The 12,586-nt window shown below is 42.9% G+C and overlaps 1 protein-coding gene and 1 gene segment (V, D, J or C); both read left to right on the top strand.

Annotated features, from left to right (window-relative positions):
• The window catches only part of LOC130032506 (T cell receptor beta constant 2-like), a 111,085-nt gene that overhangs the window by 66,011 nt on the left and 32,488 nt on the right, over window positions 1-12,586 (top strand). The window contains 1 exon segment of the C gene segment in view: window positions 8,329-8,341. Within this exon segment, the coding sequence occupies window positions 8,329-8,341 (13 nt within the window).
• LOC130032508 (anionic trypsin-like) lies at window positions 3,082-6,517 on the top strand. The gene is made up of 5 exons (XM_056124076.1): window positions 3,082-3,191; window positions 4,150-4,309; window positions 5,351-5,604; window positions 5,977-6,113; window positions 6,335-6,517. Exons 1-5 carry the CDS (start codon window positions 3,152-3,154, stop codon window positions 6,482-6,484), a joined length of 741 nt encoding a protein of 246 aa, XP_055980051.1. The 5' UTR covers window positions 3,082-3,151; the 3' UTR covers window positions 6,485-6,517.

Raw genomic sequence — 12,586 nt, 5'->3', positions numbered from 1 at the left:
GTGCGTTTTTAGATCCTTGGGTTATATTCCCAGAAGTGGTATTACGGGGTCATATAGAAGCTCAATTTCTAGTTTTTGAAGGACTGTCTATACTGTTTTGCAGAAAGGCTGGACTAGTGGTTATCCCCACCAACAGTGGAAGAGTGTCCCTTTTCCCCCACATCCACGCCAGCACTGGTTGCTTTTGTTCTTTTGAATGTGTGCCAGTCTCTGTGGTGTGAGATGATATCTCATTGTTGTTTTGATTTGCATCTCCCTGATGGCTAGTGATGTGGAGCAATTTTTCATGTGCCTTTTGGCCATTTGTATTTCTTTTTTGAGGAAACTTTTGTTCATTTCTTCTCCCCATTTTTTTATGGGGTTGGTGGTTTTTTTTCTTGTTAAGTTCTACCAGTGTCTTGGATATTCTGGATATTAATCCCTTATCAGATAGGTATTGGGTAAATATTCTTTGCCATTCTGTAGGTTCCTTCTGTATTTTGGTCACTGTTTCTTTTGAAGTGCGGAAGCTTCTTAGTTTGATGTAGTCCCATTTGTTTATGTTTGCTTCCACTTGCATGGTCAGTGCTGTTTCATCCTTAAAGATGTTTTTAGCTTCAATGTCGCGGAGAGTTCTGCCTACATATTCCTCTATGTACCTTATGGATTCAGGTCTGATATTGAGGTCTTTAATCCACTTTGATCTGACTTTTGTGCCTGGTGTTAGACAGAGGTCAGAGTTCATTTTTCTGCAGGTAGCAGTTTCTCCAGTTTTTCCAGCACCACGTGTTATAGAGGCTTTCCTTGTTCCACTTCACATTTCTTGCTCCTTTGTCAAAGATTAAGTGGTCATATGTTTGGGGGTCTGTGACAGAATATTCAACTCTGTTCCATTGGTCTTCAGGTCTGTTTCTAGCCCAGTACCATGCTGTCTTAATTACTACTGCTTTGTAGTACAGTTTAAAGTTGGGGAGGGTGATACCACCCATCTTCTTTGTCCCAAGGATTTTTTTAGCTATTCGTGGAGGTTTATTGTTTCATGTGAATTTCAGGAGTGTCTTGTCTATTTTTTTTGAAAAATGTCATGGGTATTCCTAATAGGGACCGCATTGAATTTGTATAGTGCTTTGGGGAGTATTGCCATTTTGATAATGTTAATCCTTCCTATCCATGAGCAGGGAATGTGTCTCCATTTCCTAGTGTCCTCTTTTATTTCTTGAAGTAGTGTTTTGTAATTTTCCTTGTATAGGTCCTTCACCTCTTTGGTTAAGCTGATTCTGAGGTACTTGATTTTCTGAGATACTATTGTGAACAGGATTGTTTTGTTTAATGTATCTTTCTTCTCTTTCATTATTTGTATATAAGAAAGCCATGGACTTTTGGGTGTTGATTTTGTAGCCTGCCACTTTACTAAACCAACTTATTGTTTCTAGGAGCTTTTCTGTAGAATCTTTATGGTTTTCTAAGTACAGTATCATATCATCTGCAAATAGTGGTAGTTTGACCTCTTCCTTTCCTATCTGTATTCCCTTGATACCTTTCTCTTGCCTAACTGCAATGGCCAGGACTCCCAGTACTATCTTGAATAGGAGTGGTCATAGTGGGCAAACAAAGGCACTTTTAAGGTATAAATTCATAGGGAAATTTATAGCTTGTTTTGTCTTATTATGCATTTTGTATATACGATTTTCTTCATGTTGATAATGTCATAACTACTTTCTTGAAGGCTTTATAGTTTGGGACTTTGATATGAATTAAAATTCCCTAAAACTTTCAAAATTGATTAAAACAATGATTTTGTCAAAGTTGACAGATTTCCAACTTCATTTTATCTCACTTTATAAATCAAAGAAGCTCATGTAAGTTCATGTTATCACTATTACTATGGACCTTCTTATCAGAAAATAGCTTAAGATATACACATATTGAGTCCAGAGAGATGGTGCATCAGGTAAGTTGCTTTTCTTGCACACACCTTACCTGGGTTCTAAGAAATTAAGTCCAGATCTGGTACTTCCTATGGACCCCAAAGAACACCAAGAGTGATTCCTAAGCACAGGGCCAAAATAAGCCCAGGACACCACAAGATGTGGTCAATAGAACAAAACAAAAAGAAACTAGCACACGTAAATTTTAGGTTAATACTCCAGGTGTTCTAAAAATTTTGAAGTTGAGTAAAGCTAGTACTTTAATTATAACATTTTTGCATTTGGTCTACAATTATAACACAATCATGACCTTCACCCCACCCGTTGATCTAATCCCAAAAATCAAAGACCCTGAATATTACATTAGTCCAACTTTTTCATCCCTAGACTTAACCCCCTTCTTACACCACCTGGAAACTTCGGATCTCTAGTTGAAGTCCAAGGCATTAGTTTTCCTCAGTTGTTTTATTTATCTCAGAACTCTATTTGTCTTCGTTGTCCACTAACTCGGTCTTGTGGGCCTCCAGAGATCCCCATGAGTCCACCTAAGTTTCTCAGGACTCCAGAGGAAGTGATGGGAAGTTTTGTGATACAGGAACTTTGAAGGGTGCTCTGAGGCCCTGAGAGGAGAAATTAAAGTCATAGCATCTGGTGAGTTCACTATGATGTGGTAGGAGTTAGAGATCAACTGAGTGAATCATTACATATGGTGATGTGCCTGATCTTTGCAACAGATACAAATAAAGAAGAGAAAATACTGGCAGGGCCTGCATTATCTAAAACAACAGGACTCTGCTGAGTAGAGGGTAGAGGGACCATAAGAGGACAGTGTCGTGGCCACATTGGGGAAAAAAACAAAGGCAGGAAGAGGGAGGAGAGTGGATGCGGCTGGGCAGCTGATCGAGTCCAAGACAGAGGAGGAGGACAGAGTCCTCCAGATTGGCTGACTTTGTTATACACATGGGGACAGAAACTGTATGGTGGACATTGGGAAATAGAAGTCACTGATATGGGGACTGCTTATTACTATTTTATATCCAAGAGATACCTTGATTTTCTGTCCTCAGGAGGTAAGTTCCCATGACATTTAAAGGTCATGTCCCAAGAGTCACCAAATGCTTCAGAACTGATACAAGACCTTGGGAAGGGGACACCTGCAGAGGTGCTGGCAGGGGGAGGAGCAGCGACCCATCCTGGGGAGGTACAAAGGCCCTCAGCCACCCTCTCCCTGACATTCTGCCACCATGAATCCTCTGCTGATTCTCGCCTTCCTGGGAGCCGCTGGTGAGTTTCAAGCACTGCCTCAGACTTCAACTCCTTCTCCTTTAGAGGCAGAATATCTCTTCCACCAGTCTTGCTGTTTCTCCTGTTGACCTCTAGATTGTCTCTTTATCTTTTCTTCTTGGGATTTCTTTAAGTCTCTTAAATTCTGACTGTTCCCACCAAAAATCCTGGTGAACCACTTGGAGTGTTTGGTTGATCATTCTCAACAGGGCAGGTAAGATGTAGGGAGAAAACGATTCAATATAAAATGAAAACTCTCCTTGAGGCAGGCTCAGTTTCTGAATCTTTGCAGTGGATTAGTCAAATATATTCACTCTTCATTTATGATGCACTAGCGATTATGAAAAATCTCACACTTCATACTCTTTTTAATAAACCTTCAGACAGAAAGACTTGAAATATTGTCTATGCATAAATTCTTTAAGCTGACCTCAGATTCCCAGTCGCAGTTAAATTTATGGTTTACCATTCTAGTCCTACCTTAGTGATATAAAATGTCCTATCAAACCGGGGTTGTTCCCTGACTTCAATAGAGAGTTGAGCCAATAAAAAATCTGGGTATATCCTGGGTTCAAACTAGAAGAAACGTCCTAACTATCTGAGGCCAAAAGAAGAGAGGGAACAGTCAGTGATGAGGAAGAGAATAGCATGAAGTCGAGAGAATGCTACTCTCCCACAGTGATCAAACAGTGATCACACCTACAATGGGTAGGTGTGCTTCTGTTCTGGTCCTTTGGGAGCAGTCAGACCCAGAATCTATAGGGTACCTGGCAAACTTCCTGCACATCTAAATAGATTCATTCCTGAAGGACACACTGGGCAGGGGAGGAGAGCTGCTTGCCTATCTGTCTTCTCTGTGCTCAGGAAGCCATCCTAATGAGCACGATCCAGCCACAGGGAGGGCCTCCACACGCCCAAACATCCCACTCATTGCTTCTCCTCTCCTGTTTCCATTCAGTTGCTTTCCCCACTGACGACGATGACAAGATCGTTGGGGGATACACCTGTCCGGAGAAATCCGTTCCCTACCAGGTGTCCCTGAATGCCGGCTACCACTTCTGCGGTGGTTCCCTCATCAACGACCAGTGGGTGGTGTCTGCTGCTCACTGCTACAAGTCGTAAGTGATGCAAAGCCATCTGGGGCTACTGAGAGGTTGTCCTTACAGGGGAGCTGAGGTGAGCCTGAGAGCAGATGGGGTTAATGATGGGGGAGAGTTTGTCATTTGTAGCCAAGTTTCTAGACTGGGAGAAAGAGGAGAGAACATTTGGAGGATAAGCACAACAAACCAAGTTTATAAGAAAACAGCAACAGGTGGGAAAATCATAAATAAAATGCAGGAATGCTAAGTGAAGCTTATAGGGAAAGCAGGTAAAGATTCCCACCAAGAATCTTTGACAGCCAGTCAGTGAAGGCATTTGGGAAATGGTCTGGATTAGGCCGCTGCATTAAATGCTTATGCAGTGACAGACTTTACAGGTTGAGAGTTGATAGCTGTGGGTGTGTCTCTCTCTGTTCCTTGGGAATGCACATAGATAGGCAGAACTGGGATGACTCTCTAGTACAGAAAATCCAAACCAAGATTGCACAAGAACCTGTTCAAGGTCACAAAGTCATCTATTCCATATCACACATTCATCTGTACTGGGTCAAAGAACAGCACACTCATCGGCAGAGTCAAGAATGGGGAGGGTGAGAAATATAATATTGCTCCCCTTCATCCTCTGAAATGGGAGCTTCCATGGAATAAACTGGTAGGACTAAGGACTGGATTTCTGAAGCTGGAAACTGTTTCTGAAGGTATTGCTAGGTTGAGCCCCATCCTTGGCATCTGTATCTGCAGAATGAGCAGTCAAGGAGGACAGGGCAGAGCACAGGTCACGTTTTACCTTGGCAGAGGACAAGGGAACAGGCTGGTACCTGCAGCAGCTCTTCTGGGCAGTGTGGTTTGGGGAATAAGGTGGACCAGGAAGAGGAAAAGCCCACTGAGAGGTCACCTCCCATAGTACCCCTTCAGCTCCCAGGTCCAGGAACAAGTTTCTAGGGTTCCCTCATGTGGCCAGCACTCGACTGTGTGTGCATGTCACCGCACACCTGGGCACAGAGAATTGCAGAGGCGGGAAGGGACTGGGAATCCACTCACTGTGCTCCCTCCCTACAGCCGCATCCAGGTGCGTCTGGGCGATCACAACATCAAGGTCCAGGAGGGCAACGAGCAGTTCATCAACTCCGTCAAGGTCATCCGCCACCCCCGCTTCAGCAGCTGGACCCTGGACAATGACATCATGCTCATCAAGCTCTCTTCCCCCGCCGTGCTCAGCAGCCGCGTGGCTGCCATCTCCCTGCCCAGCTCCTGTGCCCCTGCTGGCACCCAGTGTATCATCTCTGGCTGGGGCAACACCCTGAGCAACGGAGGTGAGTGGGGTCTTCTCAGCCTTGCTCTCCTGCTGCTCCCTGACCTCACATCTAACAGAGCCAATGTACCTGAGAGGTGTTGCTTAAAATGTAAATAACACGGCATGCCCAAGCTCTGCAGGGCAGTGCTGTGGGAACCATAAGGTGCAGGATCTCGGTGAATTGATCCTAAAGTCAAGACACAGTTTTTGCATGATCTTCTCCTGCAAGGGGTCATCAAGTGTTTGTTTATTGTGGAGCACCAGTTCATTGTTCCTTGCTGGGGCTCATCTTTTCAAGGCCTTTTGGTGTTCTCAGAGCTAGTTCCTGCAGTACTAGCCTCATGCAATTCCTCTTCCATCTCTTCCTGCCCCCCCTCCCCCGCCCCTCCAGTCAACAACCCTGAACTGCTGCAGTGCCTGATTGCTCCCCTGCTGAGCCAGGAGCAGTGTGAGGCTTCCTACCCTGGACAGATCACAGACAACATGGTCTGCGCTGGCTTCCTGGAGGGAGGCAAGGACTCCTGCCAGGTACTTCCCCTTCCCCGCTCTCCTTTACTGCACACTCACTGGGAGAGGACTGTGTACTCCAGTCTCGGGTGGCAGAGGAGGATTCCGAGCGTGTCCCCTGAAGGGAGGGCAAGCTATTCTGTGTGGCATGTCATCGGATGAGTCCCAGAACTAAGCCAAAGGGCTTTGAGGATTCTTCCTGCGAGGTTGTCTCTTTATTAACTGGTCCCTCTTCCTCCCAGGGTGACTCTGGTGGCCCCGTGGTGTGCAATGGTGAGCTCCAGGGAGTCGTGTCCTGGGGCTATGGCTGTGCCCAGAAGAACAAGCCCGGAGTCTACACCCGTGTGTGCAACTTCGTGGACTGGATTGAGGAGACCATGGCTGCCAACTAAAGTCCCCCAGCACCTCCAATCACTTAGCTAATAAAGTGAATTTTTTCTCACTACCTATGTATGGGCCTTTTTGCTTGAACCCACCTCTCACTTGGTTCAAGTATTTTTAATGGTATATGGAGAACCCTTGAACTCAACAACCACTTCACCAAAGGATACAAGTTTTATTTCATTTTCATTTCATTTCATCATCCTGTTATTCGTCGATTGCCTCGAGCAGGCCCCAGTAACGTCTCTTTCATCCTAGCCCTGAGATTATATTCAAGGCTCTTTAGGAGAATGAGACCCATCATTGTTACTGGTATTTGGCATATTTGGTACGCCACGGGGAGTTTGCCAGACTCTGCCCTGTGGGCAGGCTACATTCGATAGCCTGCAAGTTTGTCCAAAGTAGGAATGAGATAATAAGATGTCATAAAAAGATGTCTTGATAAGATGTTGTGCGGCCGCAAATGCAGCTGCGCAGTTCCGGGAGCTGGATTTTATAGTCTCTGAGTCTTGGCCGTTGATGGGATTACACGGTGCCAGGGGGCCAGGTGGTGGGTGTGACCCCCGCCTACTGGAATTTGGAGGATCTGGGTGGAGGATGCTCGACTCCAATCCGAGTAGGCTTGGAGATCTCAGCCCCGGAACCCGCGTGGCTTTGTCCCTCTGCCAGTACCTTCATGTGTGCAGAGAGTGGTCTCATCATGGAGGTGCACTGGTCTCGTCCGGGAGCTGGATTTTATAGTCTCTGAGTCTTGGGCGTTGATGGGATTACAGTCTTCTGTAATGGCAGTCTTCTGCCCCCGCGCCTGGCTGTTCCTCGCCGGAGCCCCTTGGAGGGGAGCGGGTTGAGCTTTCCTCCCCACCCCGACCAGGGCTCCAGCAGCCGAAGATCTCCAGGACCAACAAGTTTTATTATCTACAGATTTACATAATTATGAAATATTATGGAAGCCAAAGAAAGACTGAACTGACTGACTCCCTCTGGTAAGGGACTCAGTGCACATGGAGCTCTGCCCCCATTCTGTCTGTCCATTTTTTGGTCCTTTTTCTTCACCAGCCACCAAGGTGTTGTAAAACAGAGAATAGCAGAAAGGCAGCAGCAGTCCTCTGGACTGGAAGTTGAAAGGAGGGACCATATAAATTTCATTTAGCTCTCCCTGAAGAGTATTCTAGGCAGGGCTAAGGCACAAACTCAAGTAGTAACATAGAGGCATATCTGCAACTGGAACTGAGAGCATGGCACAGCCCTCCCTAGAACTAAGGGTGTGACTGTCCTTCCATTTTGTTTCTCCCTGCTGTTTAAGAGAATTACTGGTAGCAATTTTCTAGAAATCCCCATGTCCTGTTGACCCAGGCAGAAGTTACATGAGAGAGTCACTAAAGCCACTAAACTAAATTATATGGCTTGATGTTTAGGTAAGAGTAGAAAAGGCGTTAAGACAGGGAAGGAGAAGGGTGAATAATCAGAGATAAAGAACAGGGAGAACAGCAAGAATCATATCTCTATAGATTTATTGGATGGGTATTTCTGATGTGTTCTGCTTTTTATTTTCCTTTGCGACAAGGCATATAAAAATAGCAGAACTATTATCAAGGGTTCTCTTGGATTCTGATCCAATTGAAGGGATCCCTGTAATATTCACAGAAACAAAAATTATATCCTAGGTCCTTGCCATTTCTCAAATATCTAGAGCTTCCAGAACTAAAGTTTTTAACCAGAAAGCCAGAAAACATCCTTAGACATGTTGCTTTGAACTTTGCTCTTGTTTCTTTAAGATCTCTCTAGCCCAAGAATTGACATTTTTAAGCCAATGACTTATACATGGAAATTCTGAAACTGAGGTTCATTCTTGCAGAAGTGTTAATCCAGTGTTTGCATGTGGTATGGTTTATAACAAGGACTCCTGTTTGCTTAGCTAAAATACAACCAAGGCTGATGATAACTGTGGATGGAGAATACAAATATTTTTCTTTGGGAAGTAATGTTTTAACAGCACATTCTAGGAATATGTTCAAGTCTGAGCCTGCAAAAGTCACAGGTGGCTGAATGCCATTTACCCTGGCCTTGTGTTCTTTGTATAGACTAGATGCAAGTTTCCCTTGTGCTTGAGTTGTTAAAGAAATATTTAAAAAATGACCCCCAGGGTTAGAAAGAAGAACTGAATTTGTTCCAGAGAAATAGAAGTACTTGAAATCAAAACATTTGTGATGGACAAAAGGTTGGAATCAACACAGTGGCAACTCCATCAGTTTGAGGGGTTCTCGTCCGACCCTCTACCTCCACCCCCACCCCACCCCCAATGACCTGAGGGAATTGGACTCACTGTCTTTCCAAGTCCAGAAGGAGACAAAAAAGGAGATTCAAGCCTGAAGTCTTGATCTTCCTGGTTGGGGTGGAAGCTATTGATGGATCACAGTCCCTTCTCTTTCTGTTGACCTGTTTCCTGATCTGGTCCCATACAGGACTAGAGCAAGGTGGAACCTTACAGAACTGCAAAATATGCACCCAAATTTCAATCCTCTAAAGTGTGGCTATTACTTGGGTAATATAGTGGTTATGCCAAATCAGGAGGGTGTGGCAAAGTTGGAAATGATAGTTTGGAGAGTCAGAGTGAGTTATTTGATAAAATTAGAAAACTTCAGAATCCTCTCCAATTTATAAAACTTTAAAAACACCCCAAACAATAGAATCAATAGAATTAGAATCTAATATCTACAATGTAAAAAAATCATTATTTCTCTAAAAGTTATTAATGTAAAAGCTGAAATTTTGAAAAAATATATTATTATTTATTAAGGATAGGTAAAGGTAAAAAGGTAAAGGCCCTCCCGTTGATCATCAATTTGCTCGAGCGGGCCCAGTAACGTCTCCATTGGAGACTGTTGTTACTATGTCTGGCATATCGAATATTCTCAGTAGCTTGCCGGGCTCTCCAAGAGGGGCGGAGGAATCGAACTCGGGTCGGCCATGCTGGCCGCTTGTAAGGCGAACGCCCTACCCGCTGTGCTAATCAGTACAATTAATCATTGGCAAACAAAGTCAAGTTTCAACATACTTGTCCTGACATGAAGGTATGGTAAGATTAAAGTACAGTAAGAATAATCATATCAGCAACTTTAAATCTGATTTGTAGATTGCATTTTACCTGTAATACTTATAAAGGAGAAAAGGGTTTTATTACCCTGACATTAAAAATACTTGAAACCTTTAATCCCAGATACTTAACAATGATATATTGAGTTAGATGAAAAATGATGATTCTCTCTAGCACTTCGTACAAACATTTTTCATGTTTGTACAAACATTTTCACACTGGCACAAATTTGTTAAAACTGAATTTTCAAAGAAGAAAAAGAACAATATTCAGATGGCTCCATTTTTTCTGCTGGCAATCAGCAGAATTTAAGACGTATACAAGAAAGAAATACACAGAAGCAATATTATGCAGGGTCAGGCTGTGACACGATGGTGAAGCATCTTGTATGACTCCATTCTCTGGAAGCACAATAAACAAATGAACACATACACACATATCATCTGGCATGCCAGATGACATGATGGTCTCAAAATCCTTTTTATCCTGAAACCTACCTCCTGTCTTTCGAGAACAGATAGAAGTTTGTTAACCACTGATGGTGAGATTGGTGTTGAAATATTATATTCCTTCCTGTCTCTCTGGGGCTCCAATTATTCCTCAGTTACTCCTCTTGGCTTCATCCCGATTTTCTCTTGACATCTGTTTGTTGACTGTGAGTCTCTTTTACATTTTTGCTCTTTTCTTGAGAGTCTCTGGACTTCATCTTGGAGCTCACGGAGTCTGTCCTCAGCAGCCACATCAAACTAAGAATTTTTTGCAAATCAAAAGAAACAGTGGCCAAAATATAGAGAGGGCCCACAGAATGGGAAAGAATATTTGCCCAAATGTATCTGCTAAAGGATTGATATTCAGGATATATAAATGGAATTGCACAAGAGAAAATCCTCCAACCCCATCCAAAAATGGGGAGAAGAAATAAACAGAAGCATCCTCCAAAAAGAGATACAAATGGCCAAAAGGCACATGAAAAAATGCTCCACATAGCTAATCATCAGGGAGATGCAAATCAAAACAACAATGAGATATCATCTCATACCACAGAGACTGGCACACATTCAAAAGAAGAAATGCAACCAATGCTGGCGTGGATGTGGGGGAAAAGGGTTGCTCTTTCACTGTTGGTGGGAATTCCCACTAGTCCAGACTTTCTGGAAAACAATATGAACATTCCTTTAAAAATTAGAAATTGAGCATCCATATGACCCCACAATACCACCTCTGGGAATATATCCTGAGGGTACAAAAAAGCACAGTAGAAGTGAAATCTACAACTATATGTTCATTGCAGCACTGCTCACAATAGCCAGAATCTGGAAACAACCCCAGTGCCCAAGAACAGACAATTGGTTAAAGAAACTTTGGTACATCTACACAATGGAACACTATGCAGCTGTTAAGAGAGATGAAGTAATGAAATTTGCTTATATGTAGATAGACATTGAAAATATCATGCTAAGTGAAGTGAATCAGAAAGAGAGGGACAGACATAGAAGGACTGTACTCATTTGTGGAGTATAAAATAACATAATAGGAGACTGATACCCAAGGACAGTAGAGACAAGGGCCAGGAAGATTTCTCCATATTTGGAAGCCTGCTTCATGAGGTGGGGGAGAAGGCAGCTAGGATAGAGGAGGGATCACTAAGAAAATGATGGTTGGGGGGATTTATCAGGATGGGAGATGTGTGCTGAAAGTAGCTAAAGGACCAAACATGATAACCTCTCAGTATCTGTATTGTAAACCATAATGGCCAAAAGTGGAGAGAGAGTTTGGGGGAAATTTTCTGCCATTAAGGTAGGGAGAGGGTAGGAAATGAGGGGTATACTGGGGAGATTGGTGGTGGGGAATGTGCACTGGTGGAGGGATGAGTGTTTGAGCATTGTATGATTATAACAAAAACATGAAAGTTTGTAACTGTATCTCAAGGTGATTAAATTTAAAAAAGAAAGAAATATTATATGCCTAAAACTCAACTATCAATAACTTTTTTAAATCATGGTTTTTTAATTCATTTAAAATATTATGAAAAAAGCAGTTTCTTTTTCTTCTTTAACTTTCATAATATCTCTGAACAAAAGGATGTGGTGATTAATCTAAACCTTATTCTGCTTGCATTACATCGGAATATAATAAAAAGCCTATGTTTTTCTTGAAAATCTAGAATGGCAATAATTGGCTTTCTACATCGCAGGTGGCCGGGCGCCCTAGTCAGGCAGAGTATCCTGACTAGTTAGGCAGAGTATCCTGATAAATTTGCACCATATTTTCCAAGTGTCCATATTTCTGTTTTATTTTTTGTTGTGAATGTGGGGAAAGACACCAGCAGCGTTTGAGCACTTCTCCTGGCTCAGTGCTCAGGGTTTGCTCCCATTAATATGAAAAGGATCAAGGGGAATGGAGACTGTTCCTCCCTCGTGCAAAGCAAATGTTCATCTCTGAGTACTTACCCAGTCCAGAGCTTCAGTTTTATCCCATGGAATATTGCATCCTTCTTGGAGTTATTCCAATAGTTATAGAGGAATTGAGTAAAGAGAAAGAGTAAATATTTCATCTTTGTCTACACTAGTATAATTTGCCAAACTCTTGTAACTCATAAAACTTAAGAGAAAAAAATCTCAAGTCTAGCTCAGTTTTATGACTATTAAAGTGATAAGAGGCCTATATCTTAGAGCATTTGTTCAAATCCTTTATGTGAATCCAATTGAAGATGGTGTACTTTCTCAGAAACACATGATAAAATAAACTTATAAATGACAAGAGGCTTAAGAAAGAACAAGAATAAAGATTTGGTGATATCACTCAAATAGTGAATCACATGTCTAGAATATGGCAGGCCCTCTGTTAGATCCCTGACACCCCTTGAGCACTGAAGGATTGAACTGCTAAGCTGCACAATAGGACTGAGTATTACCAGGAATGAACACAGCGGTAAGACATTTGCCTTGCAAGCGGCCGGCCCAGCCGAGCTGGGTTCGATTCCTCCACCCCTCTCGGAGAGCCCGACAAGCTACCGAGA

This window comes from Sorex fumeus, unplaced genomic scaffold (assembly GCF_029834395.1).
Source record: "Sorex fumeus unplaced genomic scaffold, SorFum_2.1 ptg000048l, whole genome shotgun sequence".
NCBI lineage: Eukaryota > Metazoa > Chordata > Mammalia > Eulipotyphla > Soricidae > Sorex > Sorex fumeus.
This window is presented reverse-complemented; position numbering and strand designations above follow the sequence as displayed.